The sequence below is a fragment of the Ambystoma mexicanum genome, chromosome 3q, assembly GCF_040938575.1.
Source record: "Ambystoma mexicanum isolate Mex_15411 chromosome 3q, UKY_AmexF1_1, whole genome shotgun sequence".
Lineage (NCBI taxonomy): Eukaryota > Metazoa > Chordata > Amphibia > Caudata > Ambystomatidae > Ambystoma > Ambystoma mexicanum.
The window spans coordinates 277,860,215-277,885,432 of record NC_090926.1 but is presented as its reverse complement, the minus strand read 5'-3'; the positions used below and the strand labels follow the sequence as shown (position 1 = coordinate 277,885,432).

The 25,218-nt window shown below is 48.1% G+C and overlaps 1 protein-coding gene across 3 annotated transcripts in view; it reads left to right on the top strand.

The window, feature by feature from the left end:
* Window positions 1-25,218, top strand: part of LOC138582453 (E3 ubiquitin-protein ligase DTX3L-like) — a 484,811-nt gene that overhangs the window by 271,919 nt on the left and 187,674 nt on the right. For all 3 annotated transcript variants that reach the window (XM_069653761.1, XM_069653759.1, XM_069653760.1), the window contains one exon: window positions 8,774-8,898. In XM_069653761.1, the coding sequence (XP_069509862.1) occupies window positions 8,774-8,898 (125 nt within the window). The remainder of the gene's footprint in view (window positions 1-8,773; window positions 8,899-25,218) is intronic.

Genomic DNA, 25,218 nt, shown 5'->3' with positions numbered 1-25,218 from the left:
CATGAATATTGCCCGTCGTCAGGCTGGAAATCCTCGGTAAAAGAAAAAACAGTTTAACTTTCGTTTATAAACTGTCTTTCTCCTATAAACCAATCACTGAGCTCGGGGCCATACTGCCCCCACCAAATGACTGCCCTCTCCCTAAACCCCTCCTCTGGCAGCCATCTTAAGATTTTTACTGCACGTACAAGTGGATGGGAGTCCGTGAGTTTCGCTCTTAGAGCTGTCTGTGTTTTTCACACTTGTTTACTAAGAAAATCCTATTTTGGTTTGATCGAGCCCGTGTGCTCCATCGTTTCTACATCCGACTAATGGGGATCCATTTATTGGCACCTTTCTTCACCCCTCAAGGGTGGGATCGTCGAGTGTTTCTTCTTCCGAAGTTTCCACCATGTCAGAGGAGAAGGCCGACGGAGCCTCCCTCTTCAAGCTCTGCACAAGCTGCGCTGTGCACAATGTTTTCATGGAGGACAAGCATTCCCAGTGTCTTTATTGTCTTCATCCGGCACATCAGACTGGCGGCGTGGCTCAAAGCCAAGGCCCCTGCCCTCTTTGGTTCACAGGGGCATGCCTCTTCTGGATCCAGCCAGAGTGGGCTTCTAAGTCCTTTGAGGGCGCTCCATCCGTGGGGGCCCAAGACAAGGCCAAGCACTGCGAGTCCAGCTCTGTTAGGATCGCCGCGCAAGCGGGTCCCACGACGGAAGCTGCAGGAGAAACCGGAGAAGGCCAAGCAGGACAAGGTGTCCGACCTGCCCGTGAAGGCCCAGGTGATACAGGCTTCTATCGAGCTGGTGGCGGGCGCTTTTTCAAAGGCAAAAGGGGCTGACCCGGTACAGGGTACCCCTGCGGTGGCCAGGGTGACTCTTCCTCCCACGATTGAGGCTTTGGCCAGACCAGCAGTAAAGACCCCTGAAAAGAGGATGCCATCCCTTAGCCTGAGACCAACCCCTCAGGACCCAAAAAAGGGGGCGAGGGTAGTGGAACTCAATGTCATGATCTCTGCTTCCAAAAGGTCAGGGTTTTCCCAACTCCCTTGGAAGCAGATTCATAACCCAGGTTCCGAGTGCCAACCAGTCCCAATTGGGACCTTTTGGACCCAGTCCTGGCGCCAGTGGCACCAGGCTCATAAATATGCCCAGTCCCAGCGCTGGAAGCGCCGGGCTCATAATGCTTGGGTGGACTTACCTGCAGCAGACCATGCTGCTTACTTGCCTGCCAGTTGAGCCTCTGATCCTCTTCTGTTTGGAACTACTTTTCCTGTTGGGTGGGGCAGGAGCCACTCCCTAGGTTCAGAACACTGGAACTCTTCTGGAAAGCAGGAACTCTTTTCTTACCTAGGCGTGGCTGTGGAAGGAGACACCTAAGCACTACAGGAGGCTATTTAAACCACACCCGATGGATGAATCTTGCTTTGCGTTATTCTGCATCCTCTGCAGCAGAACGCTCATCGTGTCTTCTGCATCTGATCCTGGGCCTAAGGAAAAAGGCTTACCATCCTGAATCCAGTCTTCAGCAACACCTATAAAGACAAGAAAGAACAGGTTAGCATTACGGTCTTCAGTGACAGCTCTTCACTTACCTGGGCCATCGGCTGTCACCAACGCCTCGCGCTGCATTCTGAAAGACAAAGGCTTACCTACTCTTCGTGCGCTCCGGAGGTCTTCACTCTGCATTCCGGCATCTGAAAGACAAAAGCTTACCAACTCTTCGCACGCTCCGGAGGCCTTCGGCGCTGCATCCCGCATCTGAAAGACAAAACAAGGTGCATTTAAAGACATTGGGGAACTTTAATACTCACGTGCCATTACTCCTTTCCACATCTAACCCAGTGGGTATTCCGGCACCCTGCAGCCGCTCCGAACTTGTACCTGCAAAATAAAAAGACAGTTAGAGCGCATCGTGAAGCAGGCAACAAGCGCTTACTTACGTGCTTCCAGGCGCTTCTATTCATCACACGGGCTCCATCTTCAACTCACTTCAGCCCGTCATCCACCATCGCCGGAACCCTGCAAAACAAGAGACATCATTACTAAAGACTTTAAAGACATTAGAATTACTCGAAACTTACCGTTCGTGCAGTAAACGACGGACAGCAGTCCTCTGAAGTCAAGAGGCCTGCTCCCCTTATCCAGTGAAGAAACTGGTTACAGCACCCTGCCCCGAGGCAGATGGAGAGCACGGCGTTCACTTACCTAAGGTGAGAGCGTTAACCTTCGGGGTTCTACAGGAGAAGAGAAAGGGAAGAAGAGAGAGACATTCAATAACCCAGTTCATTAATCCCATATTTTCTATCTGCAGACATCTTACCCTTCGAGTCAAACATACAGTGCACAGAGGTCCAGCCCAAAGAGCCAGCCGTGTGTTACACATCCCCTTTGAAGATACGGTATACGCCCAGTCAAGACCGGCGCCTCTACGGGAATCAGGTGAGCGTTACACTCAAGGGCACAGATATTTGTTACCATGTGGAACACAAGGGTTCCGTCCACACCATCGCAGAAGAGGCTGGGGATGACGACGACGGGAGCATCGAGGAGCTGGTTACCGCTGGTTGTGATGACGAGGACGTCGGAGGGGATGACATAAGCGCTGGGCTCAACAACCCTACTCCAGAGGCACCTCCCAGAGATCTGTCGTATGACATTCTTTCGACCCTCCACACGCCGGTGTCGGAGATACAGAAGAGGACGCCACCAAGGATGGCACCACCGGCGACGACCCCTTTGACATCAGGGCCCCCACTGCTGAAGAAAAGGAAAGAGCACCCTAAGCCTTCTCTCCAGCCACCAGTGCCCCCCCCTAAGGAAACGGGGAGGGACACGGCGACGAAGGACACTGATGACGATGGGGGCATCTCTCTGCCTCCAAGGGCTGCTCCACCGGACGAAGTAGGTTCCTTTCACTCTATGATCGCCTGCCCATCGGAACTCTTCCAACTCACGCCGGAGGAGACAAAGGAGGGATCCCTTTATCAACACCGGGAGGCAAAAAAGAAGACCATTCTGGCGGTGCCCCTCCTGGACGATATCTGGTATGAGGGTCTGGCGCTGCTGAAGAACCCCGCCTCATCCTCAGCGAAAAGAGACCGGCTAAAGAAGAAATACCGGGTTCCGGAATCTGCACCAAGTGTCTGCGGTCATAGCCATCACCAAGACTCGGTGGTCTCGGCCGCTGCGCAGAAGAAGTCATCCAACCGTCGCCCTCAGCATCCATTCACCCAGACAGCGAGGGAAAGAAGTTGGATGCCTGGGGTAGAAAGGTTACCTACTTGGTGGCGACGACGGTCAAGGCAGTGAATGCTTTAGCTATCCTGGCCAGGTACGACTGGGAGTTATGGTACAAGATGGCCCGATAGGATTTCCTTCCCGAGGACAAACGGGTCGAGGCGATGGGAGTTTCTCCAGGAGGGCGAGGTGGCATCAGACCATGCCATCACCGTGGCCCTGGACATTGCAGACATGAGTTTCTGCCAGATGGAAAACTGAGTTTGCCTCTGTCATCGTGGCTGGCTTAAGGCCACCAACTTTAGGCAAGAGGTTCAGACTCTGGTCCTGGACATGGCGTTCAACTGAGACAATCACTTTGGAAAGGCCGTCGAATCTCTTCAGCCCGTCGATGAATCTCTTCAGGCCATCAAGACGGACCCAGAGACGGCCCGTGTCCTGGGCACGCTGCAACAGCACAGTCAGTCCTTTCGTTCCTCAGGAGGGAAGTCGGGAAGATCTACGAAGGGTTTCGGCAGAGGATCGTCCTTGTACCGCCAGCCCTCCTATTCCTCATCCCAGGAGGCCTACAGGGGCCGTTCCAAGGCTTTTGGAGGTGGCCGCTGCCATAGTCAAGGCTTCCAAGGCAGCGGGCTGGCCTCAAAGCAGAACCGAACTGGCCGAGGCGTCAGGCCCCCACCCATACAACCCGGTGGGAGGCCGGCTGGCAAACTTCTTCAGCATGTGGGAAAACATCTCCACCAATCGATGGCTGCTGGACGCTCCCACCCACGGACACACTTTGGAGTTTCAGCAAAAGTGTCTGTGAATACCAATGGTGGCCCGGCAGGAACAACACATCCCTCAGCTGCTGCTGGAGGTTCGGGCCATGTTAAAAAAACAAAAACAGAGGCGATGGAGCTGGCTCCGAAGCGACTCGAGGGCTCCAGAGTTTACAATAGATACTTAGTGAGAAAGAAGACTGGGGGCTGGAGGCCCATTCTCGATCTACGACGACTCAACAAGTACATCAAGTCCCAAAAATTCAGGATGGGCACATTGCAGCATGTGCTCGGCAAACTGGAGGTGGGAGACTTCTTGACGTCATTGGATCGAGAGGACACATACTTCCACGTCCCCATTCATGAAAAACATTGCAAGTTCCTGTGCTTCGTCGTACAGGGGAAACACTAGCAGTTCAAAGCTCTCTTTACAAAGTGACTGGCCCCAGTAGTGGCCCATCTGTGCCTACAGGGAATACATGTTTTTCCGTACCTGGACGACTGGCTGGTCCAGGCCAAGTCCAGGGACATTGCTGTCGATCACACGGAGAGGACTGTCTGGCTACTGACGGATCTGGGCTTCTCGGTGAACTATGCAAAGTCCTGCTTGACTCCATCGCAGGAACCGCTGTTTCTGGGGGCCAGGCTCAACACGTTGTCCTGTCTGGCAGCTCCCTCGGGAGAGAGGATAGTGGCCATTTTGGGCAAAGTGCAACGGCTGTTGGCACTGAAGATTGCCATGGTGAGTACCATCAAGTCGCTGCTCAGCATGGTATCATGTATCTGCCTGATCAGACTCTGCAGGTTGCGGATGCAACCACTCCAGGAATTCGTAGACGCCCGTTGAATCCAGGTGTCCGGAAGCTTCCAATACAGGATTCCGCTCGACGAGGAGTTCCATCGAGCGATAAGGTGGTGGGGTGTGCGCTCCAACATCTCCGGAGGCACAGATTTCCAGAGCCCCCCCTTACCATTAGACGGTCACCACGGACGCTTCCCTGGAGGACTGGGGAGCCCACAACGGACCTCTCCACGCCAGAGGCCTGTGGCTGCTGGAGGAGATTGAGCCCCACATCAACGTCCTGGAACTGCAGGCAGTGTTTTGGGCCCTTAAGTCATTTCTTCCATCCCTCAAGGGCAAGTTGGTGAGGGTCTTCACGGACAATACCACCACAATGTTTTACATCAGGAAGCAGGGGCACCAGATCCCCAGCGCTCTCCAGAGAGGCACAGGAGCGGTGGCATTGGCCATCGCCCAGGGAATGTTTCTCGTTCCTTTTTACCTCGAGGGAGTAAAGAACACTGTCGCCCACTCTCACAGTAAGGAGCTGCGCTCTTGCCACGAGTGGGAGCTTCAGCAGGATCGAGTGGACAGCCTCTTCCGCAGGTGGGGCAGTCCCCAGATAGATTTCTTTGCAACATCGACGAACTCCAAGTGCCGGAGGTTTGCCAGTAGGTTTCCCCAGCCGGGGAGCATGGGGACACATTCTCTTTCCATTGGGAAGGCCTGTTCCTTTACGTGTTTCCTCCGTTGCCACTACTACTACGAGTCATCCATCAACTTAGTGTCGGTGCAGGATGATCCTCGTCGTGGCAGTGTGGCACAGGCAAATCTAGTACCCGGACCTTCTCGGCATATCAGCGGCACCTCCAGTCAAGCTACCAGCGGTCGCGGACCTGCTCGCCAGGGAAGGAGGCGCAATCCTGCGCCACGACCCAGTATTGCTGAACCTGAAGGCCTGGCTCCTGCAGCATTAGAGTTTGGTGGGTACGAGCTGCCGGCAGACTACAAGGAGGTCCTTGCAGGGCCAGGGCATTGTCGACTCTACAGGCACAAATGGAAGCGTTTCGCGACTTGGTGCCGGTCGCAGAACATTAACCCTCTGAGGGTCACAGCCCTAGCCCCTTCCGCCCCCCAAGTCCTACCATACTTTTTTCTTTGGCTAAATCGGGACTGGCACACACCTCCATCAAGGTGTATCTGGCGGCTTTCTCATGCTACACCAGGTCGCCCGGACGGTCTTCTCTTTGGTCACACCATCTGGTGAAGGAGTTCATTAAAGGACTGTTCTGATCGTTCCTGCCGGTGAAGGCTCCTGCCCCGGAGTGGTAACTCAATATGGTGCTGACTATGCTCATGGGGCCCCCGGTTCGAGCCTATGCATCAGTCGCCTATTAAGTTCCTTTCTTGGAAGACCGCTTTCCGGATGGCCATCACCTCTGCCAGGAGAGTGGATGAGATACAGGCCTTGTCCTGTAAGTGGCCCTATTTCACTTTCCACGAGACGAGGGTGGTGCTGTGGTTCCATCAGAATTTCATCTCAATGAGCCCTTGGTGTTACCTGTTTTTTTTTCTGACTCCTTCGTCGCCGGCTGAAAGGACTTTGCACTCGCTGGATGTGGCTCGAGCGCTGAAGTTTTATGTGGCCCACACAGAGTTTCCGTAAGACTTCTCAGCTTTTTGTGAACTCTGGTCCTGTGAACCATGGGAAGGCCCTGTCCAAGGCTTCCATTTCCAGGTGGCTCTCTGGCTGTATCACTCATTGTCACCGGTTGGGAAACCGACCGCTGGCTGGCCGTCTGAGAGCCCATTTTACCAGAGCGATCGATGCGACAACGGCGTTCCTGTCCGGTGTGCCCCTGCTGGATATCTGCAGGGCTGCTACGTGGCGGTCTACGCACACCTTCATGAGATTTTACTGCGTCGACTGGGATTCCAGAGAGGAGTCCAGGATCGGCCAAGCAATGTTATGCAATCTGGTCGCTTGAAGGTGAGACTGGTGAGGATGTAAGAGTAATTGTTTCTGTTGAGCCTTGCCCCCTCCCATGGTTGTGTATGTATGTACTGCTGCGTATTATTTATTCATGAGCATGTGAAGCACAAGTTACTTACCTGTAACTTTTGTTCTCCAGCATGGGTCTGGCATGGATTCACATGCAAACCCTCCCTCCTGCGCCTCTGCGGCTCTTCTTGGTCATACTGCCACATTACGTGCTACCAAATTTGAAGATGGCTGCCAGAGGAGGGGCTTAGGGAGAGGGCAGCCATTGGCTGGGGGCAGTAGGACCCAGAGCTCAGTAATTGGTTTATAGGAGAAAGACAGTTTATAAACGAAAGTGAAACCGTTTTTTCTTTTACTTAGGATTCCCAGCCTGACAGGGAATATTCATGAGCATGTGAATCCATGCCAGACCCATGCTGGAGAACAACAGTTACAGGTAAGTAACTTGTTCCTTATAATTCAAGTGTAAACTAAATTGTAAGAGTAAAAATGATTTGTTTCTGAAGGAGTGTAAAACGTATGTGACAGGCAACCAAAACGTGTTTGAACTTGAAAATGAATAGAACACATTAGAAACCAGAGTTGTGCAGCAAAGATGTCTGTAAAACGTTCTCCTTCACGTTAATGTGTGTGATGCATAGATGCATAGGGATGACAAAGGCACACACCACACTAACTTTGAAAAATAATTTTGTGCAATGCAATCATGCATGCATTAACTGAAAGAGAATTGTTACAAAGGCTACTTCTCATTTCTAACTAGTTTTTCCATTTTATTAGGAAAATGCTAGGAAATAGATATTCATACATAATGTCCCTCTCCATGAGCATCAATGGTCACAAAAAATAGCAGACATTTAACAGAAAGAAACCATTCCTTATCTCACGGTGTGCAATTTCTTTCTGGCAGGCTCAATGCACACTTGTCAGAGAACAAATGTCTGTTTTCAGACTGCTCCTCCATGGATTGCAATTTCATCCATGCTGATAAACATCAAAAGATGTGTTCTGGTTTCAATCAAGACAAGTGCAATCTGCTCTGAACTGGTGTGTAAATGATGCACATGAAAAGACAAAAGGTGTTGTTTTTGCATGATTTTTATTTGTAAAGAGGCTGGTACGATACTTATCTAGAGAACTGAGCCCAGTTACATTTTTTGCAGAAATTGATATCACATGGGCCCGAATCACAGTCACCTTGTGTGGGCGTTTAGGAAGCAGAGAACCCTATTTGTCAAAATTGATAAAGGCTTCTCTAGTAAGTGTGTTAATCGATAGCTTGATGGAAAAGTTAGAATTCTGTTTGCTCTTGAGATGTCTAACCTTGTTCATTGGCTAAGCGACTGTCCTCAGGCTGGTTGGCAAAGGGGTTCAGAGTGTGTCAGTAGAATATTCAATGTGCATCCTTCAATGCATACCTTTCTTACTATGATCCATTACTAAAATATTGATTGGTGTGCCCTGACCGTGTGCAATCTGGGAGTGAATCTGGATGTCATCTGCATACGTATGGCTGCCACATTTATATGGATTCAGGAATTACGCATGCCAAGTGCTGCCACATTAAAATGTCCAGGTAGCAGTGCAGAATCCTGCAGTTACTATTTTGGGTAGATTTTGAGAAAGAGCCTGTGTACGTTTACTGCCACAGTCTGTTCGAAAAGATCTAGCATGTGTCTGTACCTTAACTGGCTGGACCCCCATTTGTTTATTAGTTAAAAGGCCAATGCAATCAAAAATTGGCAAAAAGATACCACTGTAGACTTTTCCTCCTCAACAATACAGACACAGATTAGTTCTAGTACGATGTTCAGGATGGTAATTGCGGTTCCCCTGTTTAGGTTAAAACCATAATGAATGTCTTTGAAACTTTTTGTTAAAAAAGTAATTTTCAATTATAGGGTTACCTACATTATCTTCTTGAAATGCAGATCTCATATTGCAGAAAATAATCGCCTCTTCCATGCCTTTTAATCTTTATTTATCAACCTTTGTTTTTCAATAGCTGCAAACTGTCTTAAAAAGATCACTTTGGCCATTTCTGGAGAGCCAGATCATACAGCTACCAATGGTGCTGTACCCACAAGATTCCGCAGTGCTGTCCCAGAGGCAACAAGGTCACAACCGACGGTAAGGTTCACAATGATTTTGTGTAAGGCAGATCTCAGTGACTAAGCGTCCTAAGTGCTATAGCCAAGTCAATATGTGTGCTTCTGTCCATTTTGTGTGGTTTTCTTTGGTGTCATCCAGTGTGTGTATGTGTGAGTGTGTGCTTTCATTTGGTGTGTCTGTGCCATCTCTTGTGTGTCTGCTGCCATCTGTTGTCTTTCATCCATTGCGTGTGCTGTCATCTATTTGTGTATGTGTCCTCATATGTTGTGTGTTTGGGTTGCTATCAATTATGTGTGTTGCCATGCACTTGTGTGTTTGCTATAATTGTGTGTGTTTTCTGCTATCATTTGTGTCTGTGTGCTTCCATCCTTTGGCATGTGTGCTGTAATCCGTTTACATGTATGTGTGCTAATATCCTATCCTTTGTGGTATGCATGCTGCCATCCTTTGTTAGTGTGTGTGCGGAGATATGTTTTTGTTTGTCTAAGTGTGTGTTGCCATACATTTTGTGCGCTGCCTTTTGATATTTTTTTTAATTGTATTTGGTTAATCATGATTTAAAACCTTTACATAATAATTACATAAATTAAATTTTATCACTTTCATAATTTCATAAATTTGCTCTAAAACATATACCAACATCTAAGCTATATATATATTTATTTTTTTACATAAAACCAACATTTAATGAAACCTATCTTTGCTAAAATTAGGGTTATACATCGCTAATCTTTATAACTAATTAACCCTTTAAAATCAATTCATAATATTTTTTATTAGATTACCACAGTGTGCTTTCTCTATGTTCATTGTTTCGGAACATTAATCTAATTTCTAAGCAACTACTGCTAGTAAAATCAATTCATTTTTTTCAATAATTCTGTGTTTGCATGTTACATATTCGAATCATATAATAAATGTCTTGTCAACTCTCATATATCAATCAGTCTTATCTTTTGATTCATTCAAATGATTTTGCATTCCGCCATCTTCGCCCCCAGCTGCTCTTCTATTAGATATAGAGATTTGACAATACTTATACATATTGAGTCTCGCGTAAACAACCCTTCATCCTCCAGATATGGCCCCAGTATCCTACGTCTTTCTCTCTCAAAATGTGGACAATCTAAAACTACATGCTTCAAGGATTCTTTGCTCTTGCAGATGTTGGTGAATCAACATGAGCCAGTAATGTTGACCCCATCTTAAGATTTTCCATTTTTTGATTTTTTTCTAGAGTTAATAGATGATTAAGTTTAAAACATAAGTACATTCTTCGTGCGATAGGGCACAGGAATTGGATTAGGTACATAGATCTATCACCCCATTTCCGACATAAGGCGCCATAATCTGCAAACGAGTCATAAGTGCCAACTTTCTTGATATTGTTTTGTATGTGTGGTGTCAACACCGATTTGTGTGCGTGTAGCCAAGCATTGTGATGTGTCTGTATACTGTCACACATTGTTGCCATCTGATGTTGTTTTGGGTTGCTGCTTTATGATGTTTTGTATGTGCTGCCAGTGCCATGTTTTGTGTGTGCTGCCAGTGCCATACGTTGTGTGCTTGAGTCTGTGCTGCCATGTTTTGTGTGTGTGTTGTGAAGACATCATGAAGCAAGACACAAACAACAGACCTAAAATTCAATATAAAATACTTTATTAACTCAAATGTCAGGATGGTAGAGGGCCTAACTTGACAGAAAAGTGGGAGAAATGCACACCTACTCTTGAACAATACATATAAAGTTCAAGCACTGCTGATAGAATCTTAAGTGAAGCGGAAGTACAGACAACCTTCGCACGAGGACAGTGTCCCCTGCACACTTATACGCTGAAAAAACAGCCAATTATTTGTAATCTAATATAAATATCTCCTTATGAGGTCAATAATTCGAACCAACAAACAATCAAGATGCAGAATCAATGATGCTCATCGCGGAATTCTTTATAAAGTGAGATGCTCAACGCATTTCAGGGTCACTACCACTTTGCCAGGAGCACAGTAGTAACTGTAAATACAAATGAAATTCCATTGTAGCATGGTATATTATAATTTTACATAACATTGTCCAATGTGTTGTAACATAGCATAAACAGTTAGTTCCAGTGACCTATCAGATCAGCTCTCCATACTGTTAAATATAGAGAAAGCCCCCAACCAAAGGAAAAGGGGAGACCAGTTACCGTAAACAGTCATGCCACCGAACCTGTGATATGAGAAAAGTACCTGTGTGGCCTTTTACAGAAAAACATTTCATAGATCTATCCCATCTGAAGTGTTTTGCACGACTATTGCCTATTAGAATGCGATGAGTCGAAAAATCATACTACTCCTCTGTGAATGTCCTAAAACAAAAAAAACACTGAGTATGCACCAACTCTATGACTTTTTCATCCACCTAAAGGGTGATATCTTACCTCCATCACTAGAGTGGGTAGGTAATCAAGCCGTGGGATAGTGGTCTTGGGTAAACTGCTGTATAGATTCTCAAATCGATAGCAAGTGCTGGCGCACAATGGAAACAGATTACTGTAAACAAAAAATGCTAGTGTGAAGGATAAAGTCACAGCATAGCATGACAAAATATTCACATGGTCATCGGGCTTCAAGGCAAAAAAGTACTTACTACAATAGCGGTCACAGGAGCATGCTGGTTCCCGTGGGTCTAGTGTATCTAGCCGCGAAGAAACACTGGCATCCAAGTATGTTAAAGTATCCAAACCGAGTGTGAGAGAAGCCGACTCCCAGTCTAAGGAAATAGAAAATGGACTGAAATGACTGCAGCTCAAAGGGCCATAGAGTTCCTCAGACTAATGTTAGGAACTAAAAACAAAATACAGACAATGGTCTAACGCTGGTTGAATTCAAAAGTGAAAGTGTTCTTATTTATGGAGATGAAAGGAGTAAGATATAGAAAAATGTAGATGGTGAATTGTTTGTGATGGGGCTGGACCCTGATCGTTCCCATGAATCCAACCACTGTCTGAAAATGTATGGGAGGGGAGAGACAATATTACAAGAGTATCTGATCCTGTATTATCCAGTATACCCATGTATACAGAAATATCAGTTATATATCATTTAGCACAGTATTCAAGGTTAGTAAATTAAGTGTCTGTTAATTAAGGACATTTAGATTTCATGTCAATATTAAAGAATGCATAAAAAGAAAACTAAGCTATCACTGCATCTATCTGTACAGTCCTTGACAGATGTACACAATCCAACAAAACAGAATTAAAACTAAACATACCTCGAATATATTTTAAGTGGATCATAATTCTCCAGTGTGGAAGGAGGATGATCAGAGATTACAGACCAAGTGAGGCGTACAGATAAGATGTCACACATCATACATTCTATTAGATATATTAGAGACAAGAGGGCATAGCAGTGAACGGCATTGCTCAATACACAATCTAGGTATTTGGGTCAACTAATTTATAAGAAGCAGTGGAGGCTGAACTCTTCATTGAGTCCTTTTGGAAAGATTATAATCAATTGATCAATCCAGTACATCTCTCTTTGCAGTAATTGCTTAGTAAAATCTCCACCCCCTAGTGGGTCTTTTTACAACTTCCAGTATCAAGAATCCCAACTGAGAGATGTTGTGATGTTGGCTATTAAAATGCCTTGCCACCGATGATTTGTTATTTGTGCGGATGTTAGATTTATGCTCTAGCCAGCATTCCCTGGATGTTCGTTTGGTCTGGCCGTTATACAAAAGGCTGCAAGGACATTTAATAGAATAAATGACCCCTGAGCAGGTGCAAGTGGCATAATGTTTAAGAGCAATTTTTTCACCAGTACAGGGATGTGCAATAGTGGTGCTCTTGATAACGTTATTACAGTTACTGCACGAAAGACATGGCAAGGTGCCCTTCTTTCTTGTTTGAATTGATCTCTGGTTATCTCTCTGAAGGCTTTCTGCCCTCACTAATCTGTCTAAAGGACTAAAAAGATAGATGCTGTGATATCTTAGTTTTCTTTTAATGCATTCTTTGATGTTGACATATGCAATCTAAATGTCCTTAATTAGCTCCCACTTCATTTACTAACCTTGAATACTGTGCTAAATAATATATAACTGATATTGCTGTATAAATGTGTATTCTGGATAATACATGATCAGATACTCTTGTAATATTGGCTCTCCCCTCTCATACCTTTTCAGACAGTGGTTGGATTCCTGGGAAAGATCAGATCTTATTCCATTCATCTCCATAGATTTTCACTTTTGAATTCAACCAGCTTTAGACCACGGTCCGTTTCTTGATTTTAGTTCCTAACATTAGTCTGCAGAACTATATGGCCCTTTTAGCCACGGAAATGTCAGCCTGCTTTCTATTTTCTTAGACCGGGAGGCGGCTTCTCTCACACTCAGTTTGGATACTTTAACATACTTGGATGCCAGTGTTTCTTCGTGGCTACATACGCTAGACCCACGGGCAATGGCGTTGAACTCCTGCGACCATCATTGTAGTTAGTACGTTTTTGCCTTGAAGCCCGGAAGACCATGTGATCATCTTGTCACGCTACACTGTGACTTTACTCTTCACACTAGCATGTATTCTTTACAGTAATCTGTTTCTATTGTGCGCCGGCACTTGCTATCGATTTGGGAATCTATACAGCAGTTTACCCGGGACCACTATCTTGCTGCTTGATTACCTACCGACTCATTTGATGGTGGAAAGATATCACCCTAGAGGTGGATGAAACCGGTCAGAGAGTTGGCGCAAACTCAGTGTTTGTTTTGTTTTATCACATTCAAAGAGGAGTAGTATGATTTATCGACTCATCGCATTGTAATAAGAAATAGTGGTGCAATACGCTTGAGATGGGATAGATCTATGGCACCTTTTTCTGTATACGGCCACACAGGTACTTTTTTCATATCATAGGTTCGGTGGCATGACTGTTTACAGTAAATTCTTCTCCCTGTTTCCTTTGGTTGAGGGCTTTCTTTAAAATTCACAGTATGGAGAGCTGATCTGATAGGTCACTGGAACTAACTGTTTATGCTATGTTAAAACACATTGGACAATGTTATGTAATATTATACTATAACATGCTACAATGAAATTTCATTCGTATTTACAGTTACTACTGTGCTCCTGATGAAGGGGTAGTGACCCTGAAACGCGTTGAGCATCTCACTTTATAAAGAATTAATCGATGAACATCATTGAGTCTGCATCTTGATTATTTGTTTTTTCGAATTATTGACCTCATAAGCAGATATTTATTTTAGATTGTAAATAATTGGCTGTTTCTCAGTGTATACGTGTGCAGGGGACGGGAGTACTAATTTCTAGGACGCCATTGCTATTTTAGAAGGGCTAATTTGCCCTATGCTAAAACAGGATTTCCATATCTTAGTGAAACTAAGGAAAGTCTGAGTCAAAGAGTTCAACTTAGAACTGTCTGTGTCCAAAACTTATACTTGCCCAAACAACTAAAGCCAACCAATGTGTAGGGATGTCAAAACCAAAAGAAATACATTTCAATTCAAAGTTCTGAGCTTTGTCCAGCTCGCAGCTTTCTCTCAGTTCGCCTTCCCCAAGAAAAGCAAGTTCCATGAAAAAAGTCTCAACATTACCTTTCTTCATTTCGAGGTGATAGTTCAAAATCAGTCTTCGGTGTTCTTTTCCCTAAGTTCCAAGCAACACAGTTCACAGAAACCAAAAAGGGTATTGAGGATTTGTTCTCAAGACCACACATGTAGCTAAAGTCTCAGGGCTCCCTTGTCCAAGTCTCCAGCTTCATCATCACAATGTCTTTGGGTTTTAAACATTTACAGTTCACTGGTCTAGGCGCAGTTGTCAGACCAAATAGTCCACCCACTACAGGTCGCGCAACCACAATCCCTGAATCTCGGCCTCTTGGCTTTGATGTGTTCATTCACAGTCTTCTGGCTTTTCCTCATCAGCCAATTGGCTCTTCTACACTTGACATGCATCCTTTCCAGTCTATGGCCTTGTTGCACTACATTCATTTACAAAAGTTCAGTTTGAGGGTGTTTTGCTTACACGCACCTTTTATGACTCTGTCACACTTGTACCCTTTTTTGTAATTTGTTACCACCAGGGCATTTGGATAATTCACTTTATTTGCTTGGCCCATGAAAGTTTTCATTTAATTCAACAATTAGGATGTTTAATTTCAGGGTTTCATTCAATTCAGTAGTAGATAAACATTCATGCTGCTTAATTGTAAATTTCCGTTCAGTGTGGTATTCAATATGCATTGGTTTCATGATGTTTTAAAGTTCCATTTGGTTCAATATGTAATAGATATTAGTTTTACTTGGATTTAAAGTTCCATTCAATTTGGTATTCAATAATCATGAGTTTTTGCTTCATGTAAAGTTAATTCAATTCTAAATTGAAAAAGCATTGGTTTCGCTTGATTTTAAAGTTTCATTCAATTTGGTGTTCAATACACATTCGCAGGAGAGTCCCGGTATGCGAGCATCCTCTCTGACACTCACCGGCTTGTGGTGTCTCCTGTCGGTGGTTCCTGCTGCTTCTCCTGCTCCTCGGAAGCTGGGAAACTCCCCTGCTGGAGCTCTGCTTGTCTGCTGCGTGCCTCTCTCTGCTCGTCTGCAAGTGGAAGGCTTCGTTCTGGATGCAGACGGCGTCCGGGTTTCTTGATGCTCACTCGCAGCTCCTGCTGCCAATCCTCGATAACCAAGGCTCCCAGACCTGCAATACTTTCACAGCCCACTGGCCACTTCTGGATAGTTTACAGCGTCCTGGCTCCTCGTCCGGTCCCACCACGGCTACCTCCTCTGAAGCACGCTCCCCTTCTGGTCTCTCCCACACAGGCCTCCCTCTTGCTCACTGTTCTGCTCCACTGGTCTCTTTATACACCTGCAGTCCCTTGACAGGCTGCAGGTGTAGATCTTGCCGGTCTATAGTTAAAGGGACATGCCTGACCCTCATGGCTCCTAGTAGGCATCTTCCTCGTCCCGCTACTAGTGGTAAAAGGGTGTAGTGTTGATTACTCTTAACTGCTTTGTCCCAGTGCTGTCAAATGTCATATGTGGGTAAATGAGGGGGAACACCTTTATAATAACCCATAAAGGTCGAGAAGGGTCTGGTTGACTCCACAGGATAAGGGGGATACCATGTCTCATCTAAGGGTACCCCACTGCCAGATCCCAAGGACCCTCCACCCAGGTGATCCTCCATAGTTTCTCCACCCCCAGGGTCGGGATCCAAGAGTGACAGCCTTTCCCTGGCCACCTGAGAAGATGATCCAGGGGATCTAGGAGTGAGAATATCCTCAGGTTTCTCACATAGTGTGCTGCCATCCATTGTGGTGTATGGGTGCTGCCATCTTTTGTGGTCTGTGTATGTGTGTTTTCATCCATTGTGTTTGTGTGTAAGGATATCTGTTGTTGTATGTGTTCTGCCATCATTATGTGTGCGTGTGTGCCGACATCTAATGCTTGCTGATATCCATTGTGTGTTCTGCTATCTTTTCTGCATGTGTGTGTGCTATTTTCTGTGGTGTTTGTGCTGCCATCTGATGCTGTGTTTTGTGTGTATCTGTTGTGATGCATTGTTGCTGTGTGTGTGTGTGTCCTGCCATCTGAAGTGTTTGTGTGTGCATAATGCCATCCATCTTGTGTGTACACTGCCATCTGTTGTATGTGCTGCTATCCATTCTGGGTGTGTGCTGCCAACAATTGGTGTCTGTACTTCCATCCTTTGGGAGGGAGGGGGTGTGTGTGCCAATGCATTGTTCTAGTGTGTGCATATGATGCCATTTTGGTGTGTGTGTGTGTGTGTGTGTGTGTGCTGCCTTGCTGTGTGATGAGCTGTGAGTGCTACCATTCAATGTTGTGTGTGTGGTACCATCCATTGTTGTGGTGTGTCTGTGTGTGTGCTGCCATCTGATGTTGTTTTTGTGTTCTCAATGCCATCTGTCTTGTGTTTGTGTGTGAGCTGTCAACAATTGTACTCTTATGTCCCGTCCCCTTTTCTCCATACTGTATGGGCGTCCCTTCCAAGGGACGGGAGACGGAACCTTTTTCACCAGAAAAAACCTTCTTCCCCTTTAAATTTAGAGGTGCGCGGGGGCACGACCCAAGGAGCATGCGCTGCCCTGACTCCGCCCTCCGGCGCCACACCTCAGTCCCCTTTTCCGCATTGACGGGAACGTGCTGATTTCACCAGCGCTCCTGGGTTTGGCTTCAGCCATGTAATTCCATGCGCGGATAATTATTCTTTGTCTTTTTTGTCTTATCTATCATTCAGGTACTCGGTCCTCAGGTGTCACGATCCTCCCCGGCGCATGTCGACTTCTACAGGGTTCAGCAGGTGTCCATCCTGCAACACGCTCTTCCCAACTTAGACCCCCCCATGCCTTATGCCTAGGTTAGCTTTGCTCAGACCACGGTTGGCAATCATGTTCGGCGTGTGACTCGCTGTCCTCGAAGGTGCTGAAGAACAGACTAGCCAGGTGGGGAGAGCTCTTCTAGAGGTCGCCTCCAGAGGATCTCAAGAACTTTGTGAAGCAGCGAACCAGGTCCAAGGTAGGGCCAATATTTTCCAGCGCACCACGCAAGGGAGACTCCTTCCTAGGGACTCTCCCGAGGCTGCTACAGCTACTGGCTTTCGGGTCGAGGTGTCCTCGGATCCTCCCGGGCGCAGTGTCGAGGGACCGGAAGGTTCTTGTACCGGTCTGCACCCGAGGGGCTACGCCCTTTTACCGGCGCAATGGCCAAGGGGCTGTGCCCTAATACCAGCAGTACGTCCGAGGGGGTGCCTAAACGCAGCTCTACCGACCCCCGGGTTGAGGGTGTCGCACCTATCCGGCTGAGGCCCGAGGAGCACGGTAAGCCTCGTGATCCACACGCAAGAGGCTTGGACGAGGTCGGGCCCAGCGGGCTGAGCAACACGTCGCAGGCAGCTTGACAAAATGGCCGCCGCGCCAGTAGAGGGCAACTGTCCGACGCCAATCCATTAATTCGGCGAAGAACGAGTGTCAAGGTGAGACTGGCCTCAAACAGGTATGTGGCCTACAGTCTACCCTTCATTTGCACAGGGCAACTTTCCTTTGCGTCCATATGGACAGGGTACGCAGCAGCTCCAGCAGCCCCCCACTACCCTGTCGGTACCCCATGCCACCTCTTTGGCCAGTGAGGAAGTGCTCTTTGAGACGTTTCTCGGCCTCATGAGGTCTCCTCAGATGGTGGTTATCATCAAAGACGCAGTCAGGGAAGTCCTCCCCGCCATGCTAGAGGCACCACCGACTCCATCAGGCCCCCAGACCCCGGTGCAGCCGCCTCCTACGGCTCCACAGCCAACTCTGCAACCTCCGTCACCTCCTCAGTCTCTGGCTGTGGACCCTGTACCCCAGCGTCAGGCGCCATCTACCCCTCCTCCTCCACAAGATCCTCCAGATCTGCAGGATCCGGACGGGGAGGAGGATCTGGACACGCCATCCACAGCCAGGGACTTGTCTTGCTGGTATGGCGGAGTACCTGGGCCTCCCCCGACCCGAGGTCGAACAGCCGGCAGAGGGTGTTCTGGCTGAAGTCCTCACAAGACGCCCCTCTGCCAACACGGGGATTCCACTGCAAACCGATGTAGTCTCCCTGGCCAAGTAGGGTTGGCTCAAGCCCCACTCAGTCCAGCCGGTCAACCGACGCCTCAATGCCAAGTACAGGCAGATGGAGGGGGATACACTCTTGCTCTCGACCCATCCTCAGCCACACTCCTCAGTGATCACTGCGGCATCACTATACTCCAAGCCTCAGTCGTCCTCAGCCTCCTCCTCTGCGGCGCTGCCAGGCAAGGAGGAGAAGATCTTGGAGGCGTATGGCAAGAAGATCTACTCTAACGCCTCCTTGCACCTGCATCAGGCCAACGCAGATGCCATGCTGGCTGCCGCCAACCAACAGTTATGGTGGGAAATTGCGGACTTCCTCCCGGAACTCCCCTCCCAATGCCAATCACGCTTTTAAGGCAGGACTAGCGGAAGCCAAGCTCATGGCGCATGACCTCATGGAATCCACAGTCGCTCATATCAATACCTCAGGCCGTGCCATCTGCATTGCCACAGACATGAGGAGAACAGCCTGGCTCCGGGCACCGAAAGTCAACCTTGATGTCCAGGAGCGCATTCTAGATCTACCGTTCGAGGGGGGGACCTCTTCCACTCCTCTACGGACGAAGAGCTGTGCAATAAGAACAGCTCACAAACGGCAAAGTCTTTATCCATTCTTACAAAGACCACGTCCAAATCGTACACCCAGTCTCAGCAGTGCTCGGAAAGGGTCATACATATGGAGGGTTCCGCGGCTTCCAGGAATGCAGATCCAGGCAGCCGGACCGCTCACCGTCTCGAATCTGGTGCAAACAAAAATAGGGGGTGGGGCAGTAAGGGCTTCTTCCAGTCCCCCTACTCAGCGTCAGCCTTCGAGGGAAAGAAGGCAAGACACGCCCCTTTGGGACCATGTGGGGGGCAGGCTTGCTCTCCATGCATAATTCTGGTGCAAGAAATTCACGGACCTCTGGATACTCTTCGTAGTATCCACAGGGCCTTCCTATCCCAGCCTCTTCTCCCTCCTCCCCTCCACTCCCACAGGTTGGGACAGCAACTCTTTTGGTGGAGATCCGGTCGCTCGTGGAGAGCCAGGCAGTGGAGGAAGTCCCATCCTCCCAGCGAGGCTTTGGCTTCTACTCCAGGTTTTTTGCCATTCAGAAGAAGACCCAGACGGGCCCGAGAGTTGTGCTGGACCTTTCCACCCTCAACCTCTTACTACCCCTGCAAAAATTCAAGATGTTTACGCCAGCTTTTATAGCGGTACATTGGACAAGGGAGAATGGATGTGCTTCCTGGACCTGAAGGATGCATACCTACAAGTCCCAATTTGGCAGCCCCATCGTTCTTTCCTACGGTTCAGGATCAATGGCTACCATATCCAATACAAAGTCCTTCCATTTGGCCTCAACTCGGCCCCGAGGGTCTTTGTAGCGGCCCTCCTTAGAGTGTAGGGCCTCCACATCTACCCATACCCCGACGACTGGCTCGTCAGGCCTACATCTCCGGAAGCGCTTCACCACTCTTCCAATGCCCTTATGAATACAATGCTTCTCCCTCAACCTGAAGAAGTCACAGCTGCTCCCTACACAGACTGACATTCCTTGGACTCATTTGGGACACATGCGCCAAGAGGGTTTTCCCATCGGAAGACAAAATCTCAGCCATCAAGAGGGCCACCGCCCACTGTATTGCTCGCCCAGAGTGCACAGACAGTCATTAATCACCAGCGCAATTGCAGAGCCAATACTTTAAACGCAGGTAGACGACGCAATGACTTAAAACCACACGCACGCTTAGAAAATAATGAGCACTTATATGGCTATTTATTCAAAGCTTGGAAGCAACAAGTGATAACACAGAAATAAATCACAGAAAAGACAGAGAATTCAAAAGAAAATACATCACCGTGGGTGTAACTGAATCCCTCATCTCGCCAGAAGCGGCTGGAAGACCCCGATAACAGCCAGGCCGAGAGCACAACAGCCCACAGGTATGCCGGACAAAGGCGTCCCCCTTCCGACTGAGGTCTTTGTACTTGTCCCATCTGGCCGTTGAGGGGTTCCGTATATATGCACTCCTCAAAAGGGGGTGGTAATTTCTCGAACCTTCTGGCAATGCACTTGCGCATTAATGGGTAACCGTTGGTTGCCAGCTGGGTCAACCGACAGTAACCTCAAGGAGCAAAGCGCTTCCCACTCCTAAAAACAAACGTCACGGAAAACAGTCTCATAACTCATAACAAGACATAACAAAACCAGCTTTCCCAGCAGAATGTCCTTGACTGCATACCAGGTTTGGAAAGCATGTTTTCTTCAGCAAAGTAATTTCAGCTCTCAGCAAAGTAAGTACAGCTTTTCACTGAGGCACAGAGTAAATATCCATTATGGCTCTGAGTGCCCCCAGAATACACTGCGCACCAGCGCCATGTTTTAGCTCAAGCATAACACCCACTTCCTCAGCAGAGAGGAGACCTCAGCATGGTGGTACCAACATCTCCTGGGTCTACTAGCGGCGTCCTGTTAGCCGTGCCGCACACTAGACTAAGGATGAGAAGGAGTCAGCTGCACTTCGTGGCCTCATGGAATCAGGAGCGGGGTTCGCAATCCAAGATTATCAACGTTCCTCCATCTCTCCGCCCCTTCGGCTGCCCTCTCCGCAGGCCACCATCACCACAGACTCCTCGATCGAGGGCTGGGGAGCCACCCCGGACGATCTCTCGGTGCTGAATACCACATCAATTGGCTGGAGCTGAACGCCATATGGCTAGTGCTCAGAGCATTCCTACCACTTCTCAAGGAAAAGGTTGTCCTCGTCCAGACAGACAACTCAAACAGCATGTACTACGTCAACAAGCAGGGAGGCACCAGATCCCCCTCCTCTGTTCAGGCTGGCGATCAGCATGTGGCAATGGGCCCTGGAAAACATTAACCTCACGGCAGTCCACCTCCTGGGGGAATCCAACCTGGAGGCAGACAGACTCAGCAGGCTGGGAGCAGACAATTACGGGTGGCAGCTAAACAACCTCGTTATTCAGGAGATCTTCAGCTGGTGGGGTCCTTCCCAAGTGGATATCTTTGCCACCTGGCACAACAAGAAGTGCACGCAGTTCGCATCCTGGCAGGGTCAGGGCTCCGATTCTCTGAGCGATGCATTTCACCTTCGCCTACGCCTTTCCGTCTACTCCCCTGATCCACAGGATAATTTCCAAGATCAAGGAGTCGCACTGACTCTGCATCATTCTAATAGCTCCATGATGGCCGGCCAGGCCATGGTTTTCGGAACTACTCAGCCTCTCGGAGGTGCCCCCGAGCTGCTAGTATGCTGTGCAGTACATGAGTTTGGTCATGAAGCGTGTGTTGGAGATTGGCTGGTAGTTCTGGGAGAGGAGTGGGATGTTTTTTTGAGGATGGGTTTGATGTAGGAGGTTTTTAGGGCTTCCAGGAAGGATCCTGATGTGAGTGAGTGGTTGAGGATTGGGCGTGCGATACTACCTGCACAAGTTGAGGCTAGGATGATTTTGAGGAGTGGGGGCAGGCAGGGGTCCTCAGGGGAGCCTGAAGGGTGGCTATCTGCTACAAGCGAGTGGAACTCATGGTTGAAATGGGAGTCGAAGATTTGTATCAAGAGCAGGTTTGGACGAAGATGAGCCTGTGGGCGGGTTGGGGACGGGCCATGTGTTCCAATTTAGAAATGATGGCGGAGTGTCTGTCAATAGCGACCTTGTGGAAGTGTAATGATAAGGCGTCACATAGGGCTTGGGAGACTGGTGGTAGGTGGCTCAAGCAGGCCGGCAATTTGATTTCGGATATGATCCTATGCAGTTCCTTTCTCGGGTTTTGAGCATTTAGGATTCTGTTCCCATAGAATGTTTTCTTGGTTTTTCTGATTTACAGTCTGTATGCTCTGGTTGTTCTTGCTGGGCGGTTTTATTCTGGGCTGTTGGGTCGGTTCTGCAGGTCCGTTCAAGGCGGTGCTTTAGGGTTTTTAGTGATTTGAGTTTGACGGTGAACCACATCGGTGTTGGTCCTGATCTCTGAGAGGTCTGTTTTGTTGGAGTGAGTGGTGTGAGCGCGTTTGTAAGCCAGTGGTCGAAGGTTTTGATCGCTGGAAGTCCTTTCTGGAGGGAAAGTGTAGAGAGAGAGTAGAGGAGTGAATGTGCTAGGTCTGCGGTTTGGGAGCTCGGTAGATATGTTTTGTAGTGCTGAAGATCGCATCCAAGTTGTGACCTCCCATGTGGGTCGGTGTGGCGATGTATTGTGTCAGGTTGAGTGATTCTAGATTGTCTGTGCGTGATCGGGTCATTGGGTTTGCGGGTGAGTCGGACCATATGTTGAAGTCCCCTAAGATGGTAAGTGTTGGATGTAGGATGAGGTTGGTGGCTAGCAATTCACCAAGTGTGTTTGCAAAGTGTTGGATCGGGCAATCTGTAGATGAGTAGGAAGCAGTGCGAGGTGGAGGGTGAGAGTTGCAGTTTTACCATGAGGGATTCGTAGTCTGTGGTGTTGGTTGAGGTGTCCTTAATTATTAGTGGGAATTGGTGTTTGTGTAGTATCGCAAGTCCTCCGCCACTTTCGCGATCTGTGCCGGATAGTAAGGCGGTAGCCTGTGTGGAAAGGCCTTGTGCGTGATGGGTTCATAGTCATCAGCAACCTAGGTCTCAGTAATGATATGTGTACTTGCCCAGTCTATGGCACCTGGGTACGGCAGTCAGGCAGGTTTCACAGGAAAACCTAGGTTTCACAGAGTGGTTTATAGAGAGATAACACCTTTACAGTTATGGGATACCAGGTAGTGTTTCTAGAGGTCTAAGCCCCAAAGGATGGTAGGCAGTAATCAGACCGCACCTAGATTTGAGATTTCTAGATAGTTGGAGAAGGCCTACGCTTCACAGCATGGCAGACGTGAGAACAACATAATTAAACTAGAGATTCCTTGACAGCGGGAGAGACCTATGTTTCATAAAATGGCAGATACAGACACATTCACGTTTGAGACTCCTAGATGGTGGGAGAGAGGCCTAGGCTGCACAAAATGGTAGATTTAAACACACCTAGATTTGAGACTCCTAGAGAGTGGGAGAGAGGCCTATGTTGCATCAAAATGGTACATCTAAACACACCTATATTGAGATTTCTAGGTGGTAGCGTGGTTATTTGCACCTACCTTATCCGTTGATGCTGGTTGACAGCAGTGTGGTCTTCGTCTAGCTCTTGTGGATGCTTTCTGGGGCTGCTTGTGGTGGTCGCAGGTGGGGTGAGCGGGGTGGAGGGTGGTCACCCGGGTGAGTGGGGGTTGGGGAGAACGATTTAAGTTGCAGTGTTTGGAGCCTTTCAATACTAACTAGGATACTAGGTGCCCGTCACCGCTCTCCTTTTCCTTGAGATAAGCATTAGGTGGGGGCAGTGTCATCTACTTGGGGTTGTATATGTGAACGAGGACTTGAGTAAGTATACTGTTAGGCTGTTCTGGTTGTTGGTCGGTGGCTGCCTGCTTCCCCTGCTGACACCTGCAGACACAGTCTGGAGCCACCGCTGCTGTAGGAGCCGCCCTTTACCTTGAGCCCTTAGCCGCTGGGGCTGCTATGGGAAGAGGGCTGCCCTAGTGCTATGCTATTTGTTTTGACTTGCTTTTAGCAGAACCCCCAAAGGTGAATTTATGTATGTGTCTGATAATAGTTTTTTTTTAAACAATTTTTATTGGTTTATTCAAACAAACAAACTTGCAGTGTTCATATCAACAGCTCAGTTATACATTGCTTAATTACGGTCACTGCACCCCTTATCCCTCCCCCCATGCCGAGCCTATTACTGTCCTCATTCCGTTCCTGCATCTTGTGGTAGGGTCTCCCCTTCCATAGGTTCTGCCGGGCCTTGTATTGGCCCAAACAACTCTGCTATCAGTAGTTTCCAGGCCATCGGGGTCTCCACCTCCTCCTCTCCCCCTACATTGCTCGCTTCTTGCCATACCATGGTTTCTGGTTCCGCCGATTTCTGTAGCTCCTTCCACCACACGTCCACCCGCGGTCTGTGGCATGTCTTCCACCCCATGGGAATTCTTCTTTTCGCGAGCACATATGCTAGATCTTTCAATTTAATCACATGCTTGAGTTTCTGCGATCTGGGGAATCCCCCAGCAAACAGGCCCATACTGTATCCACCACAATCTTGACCCCCCTCTCCTCTAGTTTCTGTGCTACTTCTCCCCAAAAACGCTCAATGACCGGGCATGACCAAAACATGTGTACTATGCCCGCATTTTCCTCATCGCATTTAGGACATGCCTGTCGTCCTGCGTTCTCAAACCTAGATATCCTCTGGGGTGTCATTTATGCCCTATGCGTAATATACAATTGTATCTGTTTCAATCTCGCATTTCTCAACACCTTTTTATGGTACCCCTGGGCACGTTCCCACATCCCGTCCTCCATCTGGGCTCCCACTTCCGCTTCCCAGTCTGATCTCAGTTGTGTTCATTCCTTCCCCACCTTAGCCATCATCATCTCATACAGTCTGGAGATCTCGTGCCCCCCTCTGTTATATCATAAATTGTATCCATGGCATCGTCTGGTTCTTCTTCCAATACTGTTTCGGGCCATGTTCTCCTTATTCTCTGCACCATTCTGTGATACGTAATGTACTGGCCCGTATGCAACCCAGTTTCCTCCCCCAGCGCTTCAAAGTCTATGATGGTCCTCTCTCGTCATACATCCCCCATTGTTACTAGCCCAACCGGTTCCCAGTGGTTCCTGATTGTCATCCTTAGCTGCTCTTCTCC